The sequence below is a fragment of the Mytilus californianus genome, unplaced genomic scaffold (assembly GCF_021869535.1).
Source record: "Mytilus californianus isolate M0D057914Y unplaced genomic scaffold, xbMytCali1.0.p SCAF_7, whole genome shotgun sequence".
Classification (NCBI taxonomy): domain Eukaryota; kingdom Metazoa; phylum Mollusca; class Bivalvia; order Mytilida; family Mytilidae; genus Mytilus; species Mytilus californianus.
Window position 1 is genome coordinate 49,900,104 of NW_026262723.1, and position 19,390 is coordinate 49,919,493.

At 33.3% G+C, this 19,390-nt stretch overlaps 1 protein-coding gene and 1 long non-coding RNA gene across 4 annotated transcripts in view; one reads left to right on the forward strand and one right to left on the reverse strand.

The window, feature by feature from the left end:
- Positions 1 to 242: 242 nt before the first annotated feature.
- LOC127709760 (uncharacterized) lies at positions 243 to 6,565 on the forward strand. 2 transcript variants are annotated; one of them, XR_007985741.1, is made up of 2 exons: positions 243 to 1,124; positions 6,041 to 6,565. It is a non-coding gene; the product is annotated as an uncharacterized LOC127709760 (long non-coding RNA). The 2 variants fall into 2 exon arrangements; XR_007985742.1 differs by lacking the exon at positions 243 to 1,124 and adding an exon at positions 1,183 to 1,417.
- The window catches only part of LOC127709715 (paramyosin-like), a 129,868-nt gene continuing 114,153 nt past the window's right edge, over positions 3,676 to 19,390 (reverse strand). For both annotated transcript variants that reach the window (XM_052215378.1, XM_052215377.1), the window contains exons 7-8: positions 15,487 to 15,612; positions 3,676 to 4,759 (exon numbers count right to left, since the gene is read on the reverse strand). In XM_052215378.1, coding sequence (XP_052071338.1) covers positions 4,469 to 4,759; positions 15,487 to 15,612 — 417 coding nt within the window. In that variant the 3' untranslated portion in view covers positions 3,676 to 4,468. The remainder of the gene's footprint in view (positions 4,760 to 15,486; positions 15,613 to 19,390) is intronic.

Sequence of the window (19,390 nt, forward strand, 5' to 3'; positions counted from 1 at the left end):
CCCCTTTTTTGCCCCTAATTCCTAAAATTTTGAGGCATTTACCCCCAAAATCAATCCCAGCATTCCCTTTGTGATATGGGACCTTGTGGTACAATGTCTGAGAGATCCATACACTAACACACAAGTTATGTCTGGAAGTTACAAAAATGCTTATTTTTGGCCCCTTTTTGGCCCCCAATTCCTTAACTGTTGGTACCATAGGCCCCAAAATCAATCCCAATCTTCCTTTTGTGGTATTGAACCTTATGGTTAAATTTCATAGAGATCCATGAACTTAAACTAAAGTTAGAGTGCCAAAACCAATGTGTCTTCGGACGACGACGACGACGCCAACGTCATACCAATATACGACCACAAAAATTTTTTGCGGTCGTATAAAAACTGCATTTTACCCCTATGTTCTATTTTTAACAAAGTCGGACATGATGGTTGGAAGGCGGGGTCATCGGACACATTTTTTAAACTAGATACCCTAATAATGATTATGGCCAAGTATGGTTAAATTTGTCTCAGTAGTTTCAGAGAAGAAGATTTTTGTAAAAGTTGACTAGTAAAGGCAATAACTCCTAAAGGGGTCGACTGACAATTTTGGTCATGACAACTTATTTGTAGATCTTACTTTGCTGAACATTATTGCTGTTTACAGTTTATCTCTATAATAATATTCAAGATAATAACCACAAGAGTGCACACGCTGAAATGTCTCGCCTTCTTTACTAATCATTGATATTATGTTGATAGTCCTAAATATAAAGCTTCATTACAACTGTCACATAAACTTAACATTAACCAAGTAAACTAAACATTGACCAATGAACCATGAAAATGAGGTCAAGGTCAGATGAACCATGCTAGGCAGGCATGTACAGCTAACAATTCTTCCATACAACAAATAGAGTTGACCTATTGCTTATAGTTTAAGAAAAACAGACCAAAACACAAAAACTTAACACTGAGCAATGAACCTTGAAAATGAGGTCAAGGTCAATTAAAACCTGCGTGACTGCCAAATAGATCATAAAATATTTCCATACACCAAATATAGTTGAACTATTGCATATAGTATAAGAAAAACAGACCAAAACACAAAAACTTAACTATAACCACTGAACCATGAAAATGAGGTCAAGGTCAGATGACACCTGCCAGTTGGACATGTACACCTTACAGTCCTTCCATACACCGAATATACTAGACCTATTGCTTATAGTATCTGAGATATGGACTTGACCACCAAAACTTAACCTTGTTCATTGATCCATGAAATGAGGTCGAGGTCAAGTGAAAACTGTCTGATGGGCATGAGGACTTTGCAAGGTACGCACATACCAAATATAGTTGAACTTTTGCACATAGTATTAGAAAAAAAGACCAAAACTCAAAAACTTAACTTTGACCACTGAACCATGAAAATGAGGTCAATGTCAAATGACACCTGCCCGCTAGACATGTACACATTACAATCATTCCATACACCAAATATAGTAGACCTATGGCATACAGTATAAGAAAAACAGACCAAAACACAAAAACTTAACTATAACCACTGAACCATGAAAATGAGGTCAAGTTCAGATGACACCTGCCAGTTGGACATGTACACCTTACAGTCCTTCCATACACCGAATATACTAGACCTATTGCTTATAGTATCTGAGATATGGACTTGACCACCAAAACTTAACCTTGTTCACTGATCCATGAAATGAGGTCGAGGTCAAGTGAAAACTGTCTGACGGGCATGAGGACCTTGCAAGGTACGCACATACCAAATATAGTTATCCTATTACTTATAATAAGAGAGAATCTAACATTACAAAAAATCTTAACTTTTTTTTCAAGTAGTCACTGAACCATGAAAATGAGGTCAAGGACATTGGACATGTGACTGACGGAAACTTCGTAACATGAGGCATCCATATACAAAGTATGAAGCATCCAGACCTTCCACCTTCTAAAATATAAAGCTTTTAAGAAGTTAGCTAACGCCGCCGGATCACTATCCCTATGTCGAGCTTTCTGCGACAAAAGTCGCAGGCTCGACAAAAAACTGCAAAATTTCCTTAAAATTACCAATTCAGGGGAAGCAACCCAACAACAGGTTGTCAGATTTGTCTGAAAATTTCAGGGCAGATAGATCTTGACCTGATAATCAGTTTAACCTTATCAGATTTACTCTAAATGCTTTGGTTTCAGAGATAGAAGCCAAAATCTACATTTTACCCCTATGTTCTATTTTTAGCCATGGCGGCCATCTTGGTTTGTTGGCGGGGTCATCAGACACATTTTCTAAACTAGATACCCTAATGATGATTATGGCCAAGTTTGGTTAAATTTGGCCCAGTGGTTTCAGAGGAGAAGATTTTTGTAAAAAGCTAACGACGACGAGGGACGACGGGTGATGAGAAAAGCTCACTTGGCCCTTCGGGCCAGGTGAGCTAAAAAGCTAATGACGACGACGGACGATGACGACGACGACTACGACGGACGACTGAAGCCGGAGGCCAAGTGATGAGAAAAGCTCACTTGGCCCTTCGGGCAGGTGAGCTAAAAATAAAAGTTAAAAATCTCGTAGCATAATAAATATGATAAAAATTATACAATATAACAAAGTCAATCACATAGCTTCAAAAATCAAAAATGTTTAAATTAAACTTGCTTTTGAAATAATAGTCAGTTATTTGAAATGCATATGTGTAAACAAAATTGTTTTTAACTTGGCTTCCGCTTACCTTATGCCAGCAAAATAACATATTTTCTTTTTTTCCAGCACCAACAACAATTTCACTTTATTGCTAGTGCCGGTAAAATAGCCATTTCTATTGAAATAGGCTATTTTGCCGGCTTGAATTATGATATTTTATTCAGAGCCGGCAAAATAGCCACTGCCTAGAATTAATTTGCATGTCCCTTTTGGTCATATAGCTCCTCAAGTATTCAAGTATTTCTACATCCCTGACTTTCAAATATTTTGAAAATGGGAGATTCCATTGTTCTATTATCAATATTCTGAAACATGCATTCACTCCTTTCTGTTTTTTTTATGTCTTGACATTCCTGCCATTTAAAGCTTACTACATGGTCAAATTGGATGCCAGTCCTATAAGAATGATGCCTCCATTATCTTTCATCATCTAATGAATATGAAAGCTATAACTTTGTCTTGGTTAATTACATGTACTTCATAATCTAAGTTACATACAGATTTCTGATAAATCACTACACAAGATGCATACACAAACACAATGTATGCCTGTACCAATTCAAGCTATTTGGACCATGTGTTGTTTGTTGTTGGTCTATGAAGGTCGATTTTTCCCATAGAAATCAGGTGTTGGTGGCTGGTGTGGTCTGTTGTACTGTCAAATTTTTTTGTGTAATTCCTTTTATCCTTTTCGTGTATTATACAAAACATGGCTATTGAAAAAAGTAAAATAACAAAACTACCAAACTCCAAGGAAAATTCAAAACTGAAAGTCCCTTATCAAATGGCAAAATCAATAGCTCAAACACATCAAACGAATGGAAAACAACTGTCATATTCCTGACTTGGTACAGGCATTTCCTTATGTAGAAAATGGTGGATAAAACCTGATTTTATCGCTTTTAAAGCACACCTTGGGATTATGAATCCCCAGATGGAAAGGGAGAGAACTTATATATAACATATGTGCAGTCACTTGCCTATTTTTATTGTTCATTTTGCTTGCCATGTTGGCATCTAAATATTCAACTTATGATAATGCTAAGAACACCAACTGTTATTAAAACAAATAATTATTAATTCACTTTAACATTTCTTACTACAATGCATCTGCCATTATAATAAGGTCTCACTGAAGCAAAATAAGATATCACTAAGAGGCACTAAATTTAACATCAATAAATGTTTTTTTTAAAAGAAGTCTATGCAAATGTATACATTTTAAGAATCTGTATACACTCATTAGAAGTACAAACCTTCAATATTTTTAGGCAATAACATTCATTTGTTTAATAACGTAATGATGCCACCTATGTTTCTAAATTATTGGAAGTTAGTAGGTATTTACATCTGACAGAATATTAAAGTTACAGTAAAAACTCTCTCTCTTATTTGTTGGAAGTACAGACCTTTTAATGTGAAAACAACTTTCATGGATGGGGGACACAAAGTAGGATCATCAGTAAGAAAGAAATCACACAGCCTTAATTGTTAAACTGGAAGATTCGCAGTAGCATGTGCCACCATAGCTGCCATGATTTGATTATTATCCAACAAGAATTCTCTCAACTAAAATGACTCGTTTTATCACAAAATGAGAACCCATTCTTAAGATTTCTTCATGTGCTATTCCTGTCACAAAACATGATTGTTTAAAAGAGAAAAAAAGTAATTTCCCAAGAGTTCATATGAAAATTTTCGCAGCTAACTCCATAAATTTAAACTATGAACCATTATCAACATAACAAATAAGCATTACAGATATCAATCTAAACACTTGTTAATGTGGCACAAATGTTCCATTTCGTCTTCAAACTGTGCTTGACATCGTTCACATTCATAATTTGTCATTTTCTTGCTATTCTCCACCAGTTTTGATTTGACCCCCGTCATTGAGCTTGATGCTATAAGTTCTGACTCTATGAATGAAGAAGATGACTCAACAGGTGATGATGGTTTTGTTATCTTTGTTGGTTTCACTGGGGCTTGTAATTTGTCCTGCGGCTTGTGAGACTTTGACTTGCCTTGTTCTAATTGCTTGTAAAGGTGAGTCACCTAAAATTGAAAATAAATCAAATATGATAGACGATTTGATATCTGAATATCTGACATGAAAAAACATTCTTTTCTAGAAAAGCGATATTGTTGACTTAAGTTTTTTTTCTTGATTTATATATTTTTCTCTGTTTCAGTGATCGATGAAACAGAGTTGAGATCTCCAATAAGTTAAACCACATTCTTTGTGTGCCTGCCAAGCAAAAGGCCTGTAATTATACTCTCCTCAATTTAGTGAACAACCTGCAACTAATTGCAACACAAAGTTTTTCTCTGAAAAACAGGTCTGTTACTATCTATGAACAACATACTAAAAATCTACAAAAATATATATTGCGGAAGTTTTTGGTTATAAAACTAAGGTTATCTGAGTTGTTTCCCCTTATTTGGCAAAGTTAAAAAAATTAAATCTTACAAAAAATGTTCTGTATTTTTTTAAAAACAGCCTTAATAATTAATAAGGTATAACATATAATTTTCCCAATTTAAAAGAAAAGTATAACAAATGAATCACTATCCTTTCTCACTATTTGTATGTTTTTATAAAGATGTAGACCGATTGTGTTCTGCAATTTTACAAATCCAAGATTCTAATTCTCCAACAACAGTGTTAGTGTAAAACCTACAATTGGTAAACAGAACTTTAATTCAACCATCTTTGTCACAATCTTAATCTGTATTTGAAAGAATTCTGTCTGAGGCACCGACAGTTCAATTTTTTTGTTGGGTGAGGGAATGTTTTTTTCCCTCGAAAAACATGCTTTGTCCTTTATAAAAAACTTAATTTTTTGAAATTCAAAGTCTTTAATGTATTTATTTCCCCATACCTTATAAAGACAAGAGTGCACACGCTGAAATGTCTCGCCTTCTTTACTAATCATTGATATTATGTTGATAGTCCTAAATATAAAGCTTAATTACAACTGTCAAATAAACTTAACATTAACCAAGAAAACTAAACATTGACCAATGAACCATGAAAATGAGGTCAAGGTCAGATGAACCATGCCAGGCAGACATGTACAGTTAACAATTCTTCCATATAACAAATATAGTTGACCTATTGCTTATAGTTTAAGAAAAACAGACCAAAACACAAAAACTTAACACTGAGCAATGAACCGTGAAAATGAGGTCAAGGTCATATAAAACCTGCGCTACTGACATATAGATCATAAAATATTTCCATACACCAAATATAGTAGACCTATTGCATATAGTATTAGAAAAAAAGACCAAAACTCAACAACTTAACTTTGACCATTGAACCATGAAAACGAGGTCAAGGTCAGATGACACCTACCAGCTAGACATGTACACCTTACAATCATTCCATACGCCAAATATAGTAGACCTATTGCATACAGTATAAGAAAAACAGACCAAAACACAAAAACTTAACTATAACCACTGAACCATGAAAATGAGGTCAAGGTCAGATGACACCTGCCAGTTGGACATGTACACCTTACAGTCCTTCCATACACCGAATATACTAGACCTATTGCTTATAGTATCTGAGATATGGACTTGACCACTAAAACTTAACCTTGTTCACTGATCCATGAAATGAAGTCGAGGTCAAGTGAAAACTGTCTGACGTACATGAGGACCTTGCAAGGTACGCACATACCAAATATAGTTATCCTACTACTTATAATAAGAGAGAATTTAACATTACAAATAAAATGCTCCGCTGGGGCGCAGCTTGATACGACCGCAGAGGTCGAACCCTGAACAGTTGGGGCAAGTATGGACACAACATTCAAGCTTGATACAGCACTGAATTTGGATTGTAATTAAATATTTGACACAGCATAGGTTTCTGACACAGAATGAAAGTGGTCTAAGAACTTAAAAATTTTCAATTTACCTATTCATACATGTGATGGACTGTGAAACTCAGATCAGGAGGTTTTTAATCGACATTAATTTTGTTGTAAATGTAACCGTGTGCTGTAAAAATGGTCTTTTAAAGTGTGTTTTCTTCAACTTTCCATCCAATTTATTATGTTTATAGTACCCTTGTACTTATAAAGTTTCTCCATCTTTATATTCTACATGTTCAATCTAACATTGTTTTTTCCAGTATGTTCTTTAAATTTTTTACTTCATATTCTATAAAACAATCATTGCACCCAGAACATTTGTTTAGCTATCTGCAAATAGTTTTTATTTTTTTTTTTTTTTCTCTTGCAAATAGTTTTTATTTGCAAACTCAGAAAATCATTTTATCTGTAAATTTAGGGTCATAATTATTATATAAATTTCAATTTAAGCCTTGAAAGGAAGTATAGAATCCTCAAATAATTTTCAAATTATTATTTTTTTATTTGTCCTAAGACATTTAAAATCATTTAATAACCATCCTTTTATGATTATTTGTTCAATTTATATTTTATTTATATTCTTTTAAAAATTTTCATTATTAAAAGGAAAGTAACTTAAAACAGGATAAATCAAGGGAAGTAACCCAATAAATACACAGTTTTTGTTACACAACGGCAGTTAGCCTGAGGTAAAAATCGTTGATTACCTGTATGTTTGACACCAAAGCTGACAAGTGAAGCCATATAATTATGCATGTTAATTGATTTACAGGTAAAATATAACTTCAGGTAATGTCAGTTACACCAGATGCATGAGATGATATGTTGGGCAGAAATTTTTCATTCATGAAAAATTTCATACACGGGATTTTTTCCTCTTCAACGGGAGGTCGGGAGGAGACCCCTGAAAACGGGATTATTGTACTCCCGTCGGGAGGTTCACATGTATGCCTATTCAAACCATATCATTATTATTTGCTTTTATATATAAATCAGAAATAACCAATTTAAAATGGAAAAGAAAAAAAAGGGAAAAAAAATCCCCCCCCCCCCCAATTTTTTGAACCCCCTTATGATTCATCACCCCCAAACTCTATCCCAGCTTTCCCTTTGTGGTATGGTACCTTGCAGTACAATTTCAGAGAGATTCATACACTTGAACACAAGTTATTGTCTGGAAACTAGAAAAATGCTTGTTTTTTGGCCCCTTTTTGGCCCCAAATTCCTAAACGTTTAGGGCAATTACCCCCAAACTCAATTCCAGCTTTCCCTTTGTGATATGGAACCTTGCAGTACAATTTCATAAAGATCCATACACTTACACACAAGTTATTGTCCTGAAACTAGAAAAATGCATGTTTTTTTTGCCCTTTTATGGCCCCTAATTACTAAAATTTTGAGGGAAAACCCCCAAAATCAATCCCAGCCTTCCCTTTGTGATATGGAACCTTGTAGTACAATTTCATAAAGATCCATACACTTACAAACAAGTTATTGTCATGAAACTAGAAAAATGCTTGTTTTTTGCCCCTTTTTGGCCCCTAATTCCTAAAATTTGGAGGAAATTACCCCAAAAATCAATCCCAGTATTCCCTTTGTGATATGGAACCTTGTAGTACAATTTCATAAAGATCCATACACTTACAAACAAGATATTGTCATGAAACTAGAAAAATGCTTGTTTTTTGCCCCTTTTTGGCCCCTAATTCCTAAAATTTGGAGGCAATTACCCCCAAAATCTATCCCAGCATTCCCTTTGTGATATGGAACCTTGTGGTACAATGTCAGAGAGATCCATACATTTACACACAAGTTATGTCTGGAAGTTACAAAAATGCTTATTTTTGGCCCCTTTTGGCCCCTAATTCCTTAACTGTTAGTACCATAACCCCCAAAATCAATCCCCACCTTCCTTTTGTGGTATTGAACCTTATGGTAAAATTTCATTGAGATCCATTCACTCAAACTAAAGTTAGAGTGCGAAAACTAATGTGTATTCGGACGACGACGCCGGACGACGACGACGCCGGACGACGACGACGACGACGACGACGACGACGACGACGCCAACGTCATACCAATATACGACCACAAAATTTTTTTTGCGGTCGTATAAAAATGTTAACTTTTTTTTCAAGTAGTCACTGAACCATGAAAATGAGGTCAAGGACATTGGACATGTGACTGACGGAAACTTTGTAACATGAGGCATCCATATACAAAGTATGAAGCATCCAGGTCTTCCACCTTCTAAAATATAAAGCTTTTAAGAAGTTGGCTAACGCCGCCCCCGCCGGATCACTATCCCTATGTCGAGCTTTCTGCGACAAAAGTTGCAGGCTCGACAAAAACAAGCATTATTTATTCATTTCTCTTCTAAAACAAACATTTTTCAAAAGATTTAGAATTCAACAATTTATTTCATAGAAGAAAATACGTTAAATACGTACAAACTAATTATTGGAGTATTGTTACTATATTAAGGAGTCAGAATAGCTAGAATTTTTTTAATTAAAGGTCTATAGTAGGGGGTTCAATATACTGCAGTGGGGTCAAAATACCATGGCTAAGTAAAATTATCAAAACATCTTTTCAAGCATGTAAAATAGATACAATCTACTTATTAGAGTATAATAACTATGTAAAGGAGCTAGAATAGCTAGAATTTTGAAATTGGAGATGCAAAAAGGGGGGGGGGTGGTTCAATATACCATATGGCAGAGGGGTCATAATACCATGGTTAAGTAAAATTTTCAAAACATCTTCTCAAGCATGTAAAATACATCCAAACTACTTATTGGAATATTATAACTATGTAAAGGAGTTAGAATAGCTAGAATTTTTAAAATAAGAGGTCTATAGTAGGGGGTTCAATATTCCGCAGGGGGGGTCAAAATACCATAGCTAAGTAAAATTTTCAAAACATTTTTTCAAGCATGTAAAATACATTCAAACTACTTATTGGAGTATTATTACTATGTTAATGAGTTAGAATAGCTAGATTTTTTGAAATTAGAGGTCTATAATAGGGGGTTCAATATACCGCAGGGGGGTCAAAATACCATGGCTAAGTAAAATTTTCAAAACATCTTTTCAAGCATGTAAAATACATACAAACTACTTATTGGAGTATTATTACTATGTTAATGAGTTAGAATAGCTAGATTTTTTGAAATTAGAGGTCTATAATAGGGGGTTCAATATTCCGCAGGGGGGTCAAAATAACATGGCTAAGTAAAATTTTCAAAACATCTTTTCAAGCATGTAAAATACATACAAACAACTTATTGGAGTATTATTACTATGTTAATGAGTTAGAATAGCTAGATTTTTTGAAATTAGAGGTCTATAATAGGGGGTTCAATATACCGCAGGGGGGTCAAAATACCATGGCTAAGTAAAATTTTCAAAACATCTTTTCAAGCATGTAAAATACATACAATCTACTTATTGGAGTATTATTACTATGTTAATGAGTTAGAATAGCTAGATTTTTTGAAATTAGAGGTCTATAATAGGGGGTTCAATATTCCGCAGGGGGGTCAAAATAACATGGCTAAGTAAAATTTTCAAAACATCTTTTCAAGCATGTATAATACATACAAACTACTTATTGGAGTATTATTACTATGTTAATGAGTTAGAATAGCTACTTATTGGAGAATTATTACTATATAAAGTAGTCAAAATAGCTATAATTTTTTTAATTAAAGGTTTATAGTAGGGGGTTCAATATACTGCAGGGGGATCAAAATACCTTGGCTAAGTAAAATTTTCAAAATATCTTTTCCAGCATGTTAAATACATACAAACTACTTATTGGGAGTATTATTACAATTCAAATGAGCTAGAATAGCTACACTTTTGAAATTGGAGGTGCAAAAGGGGGGTTCAATATACCATGGCAGGGGGGTCAAAATACCATGGTTAAGTAAAATTTTCAAAACATTTTTTCAAGCATGTAAAATACATACAAACTACTTATTGGAGTATTATTACTATGGTAATGAGTTAATACTCCAATAAGTAGTTTGTATGTATTTTTCATGCTAGATAAGACATTTTGAAAAATTATACTTAGCCATGCATGGTATTTTGACCCCCCTGTGGTACATTGAACACCCTACTATAGATTTCTAATTTCAAAATATCTAGCTATTCTAATTCCTTAACATAGTAATAATACTCCAAAAAGTAGTTTGTATGTATTTTAAATGCTTGAAAAGATGTTTTGAAAATTTCACTTAGCCATGGTATTTTGACTCCACTGCAGTATATTGAATCCCCTACTATAGACCTCTAATTTCAAAAAACTTGCTATTCTAACTCATTAACATAGTAATTATACTCCAATAAGTAGTTTGTATGTATTTTACATGCTTGAAATATGTTTTGAAAATTTTATTTAGCCATGTTATATTGACCCCCCCCCCTTTTTACACTTCAAATTTCAAATATCTGGCAATTCTAACTCTTGTATATAGTAATTATACTCCAATAAGTAGTTTGTATATATTTAACTGGCTTGAAAAAATATTTGAAAAATTTTACTTTGCCATGTTATTTTGACCCCCCTAAAAATATTTTAAAAATTTTACTTTGCCATGTTATTTTGACCCCCCTGCCATTGTATATTGAACCCCCTACTATAGACCTTAAATGATTTCAAAAATTCTAGCTGTTATAACTACTTTACATAGTAATAATACTCCAATAAGTAGTTTGTATGTATTTCTTGAAAAGATGTTTAGAAAACTTCACTAAGCTATGGTATTTTGACCCCCCTGCCATGGTATATTGAACCCCCCCCCTTTTACACCTCCAATTTCAAAAATCTAGCTATTGTAACTCATTTGAATTGTAATAATACTCTCAATAAGTAGTTTGTATGTATTTTACATGCTTAAAAGGTGTTTTAAAAATTTCACTTAGCCATGGTATTTTGACCTCCCTGCGGTATATTGAACCCCCTACTATAGACCTCTAATTTAAAAAAAGTCTAGCTATTCTAACTCATTAACATAGTACTGGTAATAATACTCCAATAAGTAGTTTGTATGTATTTTACATGCTTGAAAAAATGTTTTGAAAATTTTACTTAACCATGGTATTTTGACCCCCCTGCCATGGTATATTGAACCCCCCTTTTGAACCTCCAATTTCAAAAGTGTAGCTATTCTAGCTCATTTGAATTGTAATAATACTCCCAATAAGTAGTTTGTATGTATTTAACATGCTGGAAAAGATTTTTTGAAAATTTTACTTAGCCAAGGTATTTTGACCCCCCTGCAGTATATTGAACCCCCTACTATAGACCTTTAATTAAAAAAATTATAGCTATTCTGACTTCTTTATATAGTAATAATTCTCCAATAAGTAGTTTGTATGTATTTAACATGCTGGAAAAGATGTGTTGAAAATTTTACTTAGCCATGGTATTTTGACCCCCCTGTGGTATATTGAACCCCCTACTATAGACCTATAATTTCAAAAGTTCTAGCTATTCTAACTCCTTTACATAGTAATCATACTCCAATAAGTTGTTTGTTTGTATTTTACATGCTTGAAAAGATGTTTTGAAAATTTCACTTAGCCATGGTATTTTGACCCCCTTACAGTATATTGAACCCCCTACTATAGACCTCTAATTTCAAAAATTCTGGCAACTCTAAACTCATTCACTTAGTAATAATACTCCAATAAGTATTTGTATGTATTTTACATGCTTGAAAAGATGTTTTGAAAATTTCACTTAGCCATGGTATTTTGACCCCCCCCCCCCCCCACCCCCTTTGTGGTATATTGAACCTCCTACTATAGACCTATAATTTCAAAAATTCTAGCTATTCTAACTAATTAACATAGTTATAATACTCCAATAAGTAGTTTGTATGTATTTTACATGCTTGAAAAGATGTTTATTAAAATTTAATTAAGTTATGGTATTTTGAACCCCTGCCATGGTATGTTGAACCCCCCTTTACACCTCCAATTTCAAAATTCTAGCTATTGTAACTCATTTAAATTGTTACAATACTCCCTATAAGAAGTTTGTTTGTATTTAACATGCTGGAAAAAATGTTTTGAAAATTTTATTTTTGAAATTTAACTGTCCCATGGATTATAATTTGACCCCTCCCCCTTTTTTACCATGGAAAATTAAAACTACCCTTATATATATACATTTGTATTTGTTATAATTTCAAATAATTAAAGCGTTCAAGCTACATGGTGTAGTTATAATGCCTCAAGAAGTTTTTTGAATGAAATTTTGTTGGTAAAGACTTCATGGACTTCAGAGCACTTATACCAAGCAAAGATATTTCTTATAACCAATTATGGAAAATTGACCTCCCCTTCTTGTATGAATGATTTTTAATCTATGGAAAGCTTTAGAATAGTGTATAATGTTCTAATAATCATCTAAAATGAAAAAAAACAGGGGGGTTCAATTTACCATGGGGGGTCAATTTTCCATACAGGGGGGGGTTCAATTTACCATAGCGGTATTTTGACCCCGGGGTCAATTTACCATGGGGTTCAAAATACCATATGACAGCGGGGCCAAATTATCTCCGTGGAAATGAGATGTGCCAATGCTAATACAAAGTTCTGCATTTTAAATATCATTGACCTACCACAAGTGGTTCCCATAAAACTAACTTAATCACAAACTAATACATATAAACTAAGCAAAAGTTTCAAAGTCAATAGACCATGACAAAAGGGGCAGGGCTAAATAATCTCCATGGAAATGAGATGTGCAAATGCTAATACAACTGCATACCAAATATCATTTGACCTACCACTAGTGGTTCCCCATAATCTGACCTAATCACAAACTAATACATTATTGCTGATGCCGCCGCCGGAATCAGCAAACCTATGTCTCGCTTTTTGACTCGTCAAGACTAGACAAAAACCGAAACCATGTTTCTATAATTCTAAAATTTCAAAGTTGACGCAGGTTAAGTATTTACAGAGACTTCATAGATATGCATCCTAAAAGAATAGTAATGTGCGATATGAGTGTCAATTCTAAAATTTCACAGGGGACGAAAGTTAAGTTATTACAACAGAGACTGCGTAGACAAACATCCTAAATGAATACCACTGTATGATTTGAACTGATATAATTCTAAAATTTCAAAATTGACGAGGGTTAAATAATTACAACAGAGGCTGCGTATTTATACATCCCAATTGGTGATGTTTTTACGAAAATTTGCATACAAGCTATTTTTCACTTAGTCAAAAATTAATCTGTGATTTTTTCATAAAAAATGCAACAAATAATCTTCATACAGTATCAAGTAAAATGTTGTTTTTAAAATGATGGGTCTATGTGCTCGTTTTCAAGCTAATGATTTTAATCATTTGAAAAATGCATCTTTCCCCATTTGTCAACAGTTTGACGTTGCGAAAAATAACATTTTATGTGATTAATGTCATTATCTCCCCTGTAACTGTATCGTATGCCCTTAAATTTCAAACTTGACGAAGGTTAAGTAATTACAACAGAGGCTGCACATTTGTGCATCCCAAATGAAAAGCACTGCATGATTAGAACAATACCTTTTCATTGAGCCCATTTGGTGCCAACGTTTTTAATTTTCTCATCCAAAATCTTTCCAAACTTATTCTCTCCTCCCTAGACCAAGCACTGTTGTGGTCAATGATGGTAATAATCAGTCGATTGAGATCTGCCTTAATGTAGCCATGGGATCTCTAATGTCGACTGAGAGAAAGGTCTGGCTTACTTTCATAGGCACTACGATGATTCATAGGTTTGTGAAATGGCTGTTCTGACTCACTAATGTACTGTTTACCACATTTACACTGTAGGAAATACACAGTATTTCTAGTTTTGTAAGTAACATTGCAAAATATGATGTATTTCATACCAGCTGAGTGACTGTTAAAAGTCTGGGTATTCAGTATTTGCTTGCAAGTAAGACATCGTTTGTTCCCACAACCCTTGCAAAAGCTTGTTGACGAAGATCCAGGCTTAGAGGATAAATCTGCTCTCAACAGCAAATCTTTAAGGCTTTTAAAGATCTTGGATACTTTCTGACATTTTTTTTATTTCTTTCCAATTTTTGTATATAATGTATGATAATTTGTCAAATTTAGGATGGTAAATCAGCACAAAAGGGACTCATTTGTTGACCTTTTTCTCTTTATATTGTAAAAGTTCATCTGGACTGATGCTGTTAGAACGTGAGAAACCTCTATCAAAATCTTTTCTTTTGTACCCCGATTTTTTAGGTGACCACCAAGCTCTTGTAATTTCACAGTATCATTGATAGAGCAAATTCACTTTATTCTGATGGCCTGGCGGTACTGATTGCAGTGCTTAAATTTGGATGACAACTCAGGGGAGAAAGATATTGATGTTTGTCTGTGTCCCAGGGTTTGCAATACAATTTTGTAAATATAATTCCATCCTTCACTTGTGTAGCAGCGTAAAGAAATGTGATCTTAGAGTCAGAGATTTCATAAACGAATTTTATTGAGGGATGGACATCTTTGGCATGTTGAATGAAGGCATTAAGTTCTTGTTCAGTATTAACACACTTCATGTCAATATTGTTGATGAATCGAAACCAAGAGAGTGGTTGATAAAGGGAAGTAATTCAGAGCTTCACATAGTTTCACTAAGACCATATATTATCCTTATTTGTTAACAACAATGTGTTGTATGGTTGCTGTCTCTATGAAATTTATCCCACATCACTTTTTAATAAAATTCTTATTTGTTTCATAACACCTGTAACATAATTCTCTCACACATTCAGTTAATAATTTGAATAAATAGTTTTGATAAATAAAATCAGGTTTCTCCCTTTAACTCATGATCACTAGCAATTAACATTAAACATTGTTAAAATAAATTACCTTAGCCTTCAATAATGTGATTTCTGTCTCCATTCTCTGTTGTTTAACCTTATCTTCTTTCAATTCTGCCTCTACCTTTAAGCACTTAGCATTTTCATGCTTGTACATTTCCCTAAATTTTGTTTGCTAAAATACAAAAAAAAATGTATATGTATCACATTCATTTCATTGTGTTCTGATAATGACTTCAAAGATGGCTTAAGAAAAGAAATTAAAGACCTTTCATGATACTTGGGAGTCACCTGTAAGTTCTTCTGCTAGGCAAAAGCTACATTATCCTGGACAAAAATTGTGACAATATTCATTTAACAAGACCAATACAAGGTCTGGACCTGTGTTGCTGCATGCAATTGATAGAGGTAACATGTATACTCGAGCATAACTGATCATCTATCCCTTTCATTGAAACCAAGAAAATTTTCTTGTATAATGAGTGTTGTAAAATTTCAAACTATGGTCAAACAGGAAGTGGCTACAGTGCCCATGTGAAAATTGCTTACTGGCTGCAACTCCAACATTATCAAGCTTCAGACCAAATATAAAATCATTCTCTTCAGTAGGAGCCATGAAAAGTTTGAAGAAAATTTTCCTTGTACAATGAGTGTTGTAAAATTTCAAAATATGGACAAACAGGAAGAGGCTGCACGGTGGATTTAAAAATTGCTTACCTGCTACAACTCAACATTATCAAGCTGCAAACCAAATATTAAATCATTGCTTTCATAGAAGCTTGGTTTTGACAATATAACAAAATTCTATTTTTTATTTCATTCAACTACAAAATATGGCTGCTGGTGAAATTTCCTGTGCCAACATTTTCACATTTTCAATCATGACTAGTCTGTTTAGTTTCTCTCTATCTTTCTTAGGTTTTGCTCAAAACACAAAAGAGCGTAAAAAAACATGCTCATTTAAGGGCAATCACTCCTGTCAAGATTATATTGGCAATAACTATATTGGCAAAATTTGACTTGTTAGTAGATCTTGCCTTGCTGATCATTTTTGTGATTTAAAGTGTCTATTTATCTATTATAATTTTTATCATAAAAGGCAAAATGCAAAAAAAATGGTAAAAATGTCATTAATGGGCAATAACTGTAATAAGAAGTCATCGGACAATTTCCTCCAAATTGTCTTAATTGTAGATCTTATCTTGATGATCATTTCTGCTTATTTAAGTTTCTATCTATCTATTATAATTTTTAAGATATAAGGCAAAAAACACAAAAAATTGGTAAAAATAGTCATCAAAGGGCAATAACTCTAATAAGGAGTCGACTGACAATTTCGGCCATGGAGACTTATTTGTAGAACTTGTCTTGTTGATCTTTTTTGCATCTTAAAGTTTCTCTCTATCTATCATAATTTTTAAGATAATAGGCAAAAATGAAAAAAATTTGTCATTTAAGGGCAATATCTCCTATAAGAAGTTGTCCGACAGTTTTGACATATAAGGACAATTGGTAGAGCTCAATATTCTGAACATTTTTGCGCCAGTCAGCTTTTCTCTATTTATAACAGTTTTCAAAATAATAGACAAAACTCGCATTTTATCCTTATGTTCTATTTTTAGCCATGTCGGCCAACTTGTTTGGCAGGCGGGGTCATCTGACACATTTTTTAAACTAGATACCCCAATGATGATTGTGGGCAAGTTTGGTTAAATTTGACCAAGTAGTTCATTGGAGAAATTTTTTGTAAAAGTTAACGACGACGACGGACGCCAAGTGATGAGAAAAGCTCACCTGGCCCGTTTCTGGCAATTTTTTGGACCCTAATTCCTACACAGTTAAGACAATAACCCCCAAAATCAACCCAACCATCACTTTGAGGTATGGAACCTTGTGGTACAATTTCATAGAGATCCATACAATTATACTCAAGTTATTGTCTGGAAACCAAATGTCTTCAGACGAAAATGACAACAACATCTTATCATTATAAACAAGCATTCTGAGAGTATTGCATGGCAATACATAGTCCCCTACCGGGTAAAAATTCATTATACTGGAACAAAAAGCTAACTTGTTCTATAACTTGTCATGGTGTAAACAAAAAGAAAATATCAAGTCAATATCTTCAAGCATGACTAAAAACAGTGTGGAAAACTGATTAAATGAGTGAATTTTTCAAGTCCAAGGACCATAACTCTGCACAAAATTATCAGACAGAAACAAATTTTTGAACTTGATCTGTAAAACTTGTCATGATAAAACTATATACCAATTATCAATCAATATCTTCAAGCATGATGAAATAAAATGCTTCGCTGGGGCGCAGCTTGATACGACCGCAGAGGTCGAACCCTGAACAGTTGGGGCAAGTATGGACACAACATTCAAGCTTGATACAGCTCTGAATTTGGATTGTTATTAAATATTTGACACAGCATAGGTTTCTGACACAGAAAGAATGTGGGCTAAGAACTTGAATTTTTGTAATTTACCTATTATGGTCCAATGTCCAAAATCAAAATACATGGTTAGATTCAGCATATCAAAGAACCCCATATATTCAATTTTTGTTAAAATCAAAAATAGTTTAATTTTGGACCCCAACTTGGACAAACTTGAAAACTGGGCCCATAATCAAAAATCTAAACACATGTTTAGATTCAGCATATCAAAGAACCCCAAGAAATCAATTTTTGCTAAAATCAAACTAAGTTTAATTTTGGACCCTTTGGACCTTAATGTAGACCAATTTAAAAAACGGGACTTAAAATTAAAAATCTAAATACACGGTTAGATTTGGAATATCAAAGAACCCCAATAATTCAATTTTTGATGAAATCAAACAAAGTTTAATTTGGACCCTTTTGACCTCAATATGAACCAATTTGATAGCGGGGCCCACAAATAAAAAATCTAAATTCATGGTTAGATTCAGCATATCAAAGAACCCCATATATTCAATTCTTGTTGAAATCAAAAAAAGTTTAATTTTGGACCCCAACTTGAAAACTGGGCCCATAATCAAAAATCTAAATACATGTTTAGATTCAGCATATCAAAGAACCCCATATATTCAATTTTTGTTGAAATCAAACAAAGTTTTAATACTGGACCCTATCTTGGACCAACTTGAAAACTGGGCCCATAATCAAAAATCTAAACACATGTTTAGATTCAGCATATCAAAGAACTCCAAGAATTCAATTTTTGTTAAAATCAAACTAAGTTTAATTTTGGACCCTTTGGACCTTAATGTAGACCAATTTAAAAAACAGGACCCAAAATTAAAAATCTAAATACACGGTTAGATTTGGAATATCAAAGAGCCCCAATAATTCAATTTTAGATGAAATCAAACAAAGTTTAATTTTGGACCCTTTTGACCTCAATATGAACCAATTTGATAACGGGGTCCACAAATAAAAAATCTAAATACATGGTTAGATTCAGCATATCAAAGAACCCCATATATTCAATTTTTGTTGAAATCAAATAAAGTTTAATTTTGGACCCCAATTTGGACCAACTTGAAAACTGGGCCAAAAATCAAAAATCAAAATACATGTTTAGATTCAGCATATCAAAGAACCTCATATATTCAATTTTTGCTAAAATCAAACAAAGTTTAATTTTGGACCCTTTGGACTTTAATGTAGACTATTTTGAAAACTGGACCCAAAATTAAAAATCTAAATACACTGTTAGATTCGGCATAACTAATAAATAAATGTGATCAAAGATTTTACAAATCTAATGCGCCATACTGTGCAATTAAAGATTACTTCTTGAAATTTTTCAATATTTGAAATTTGAAAAAAAAATAATATTTGAAGAATAATTCTTTTTAATTTCTGAAATCTGAAATGAGAAAAAATTGACCCCCCACAATTTCTTTTTATCCCCCCCCCTTTTTTCCCCAAAAAAATTCTTTCCCTCAAGATATGGTCATA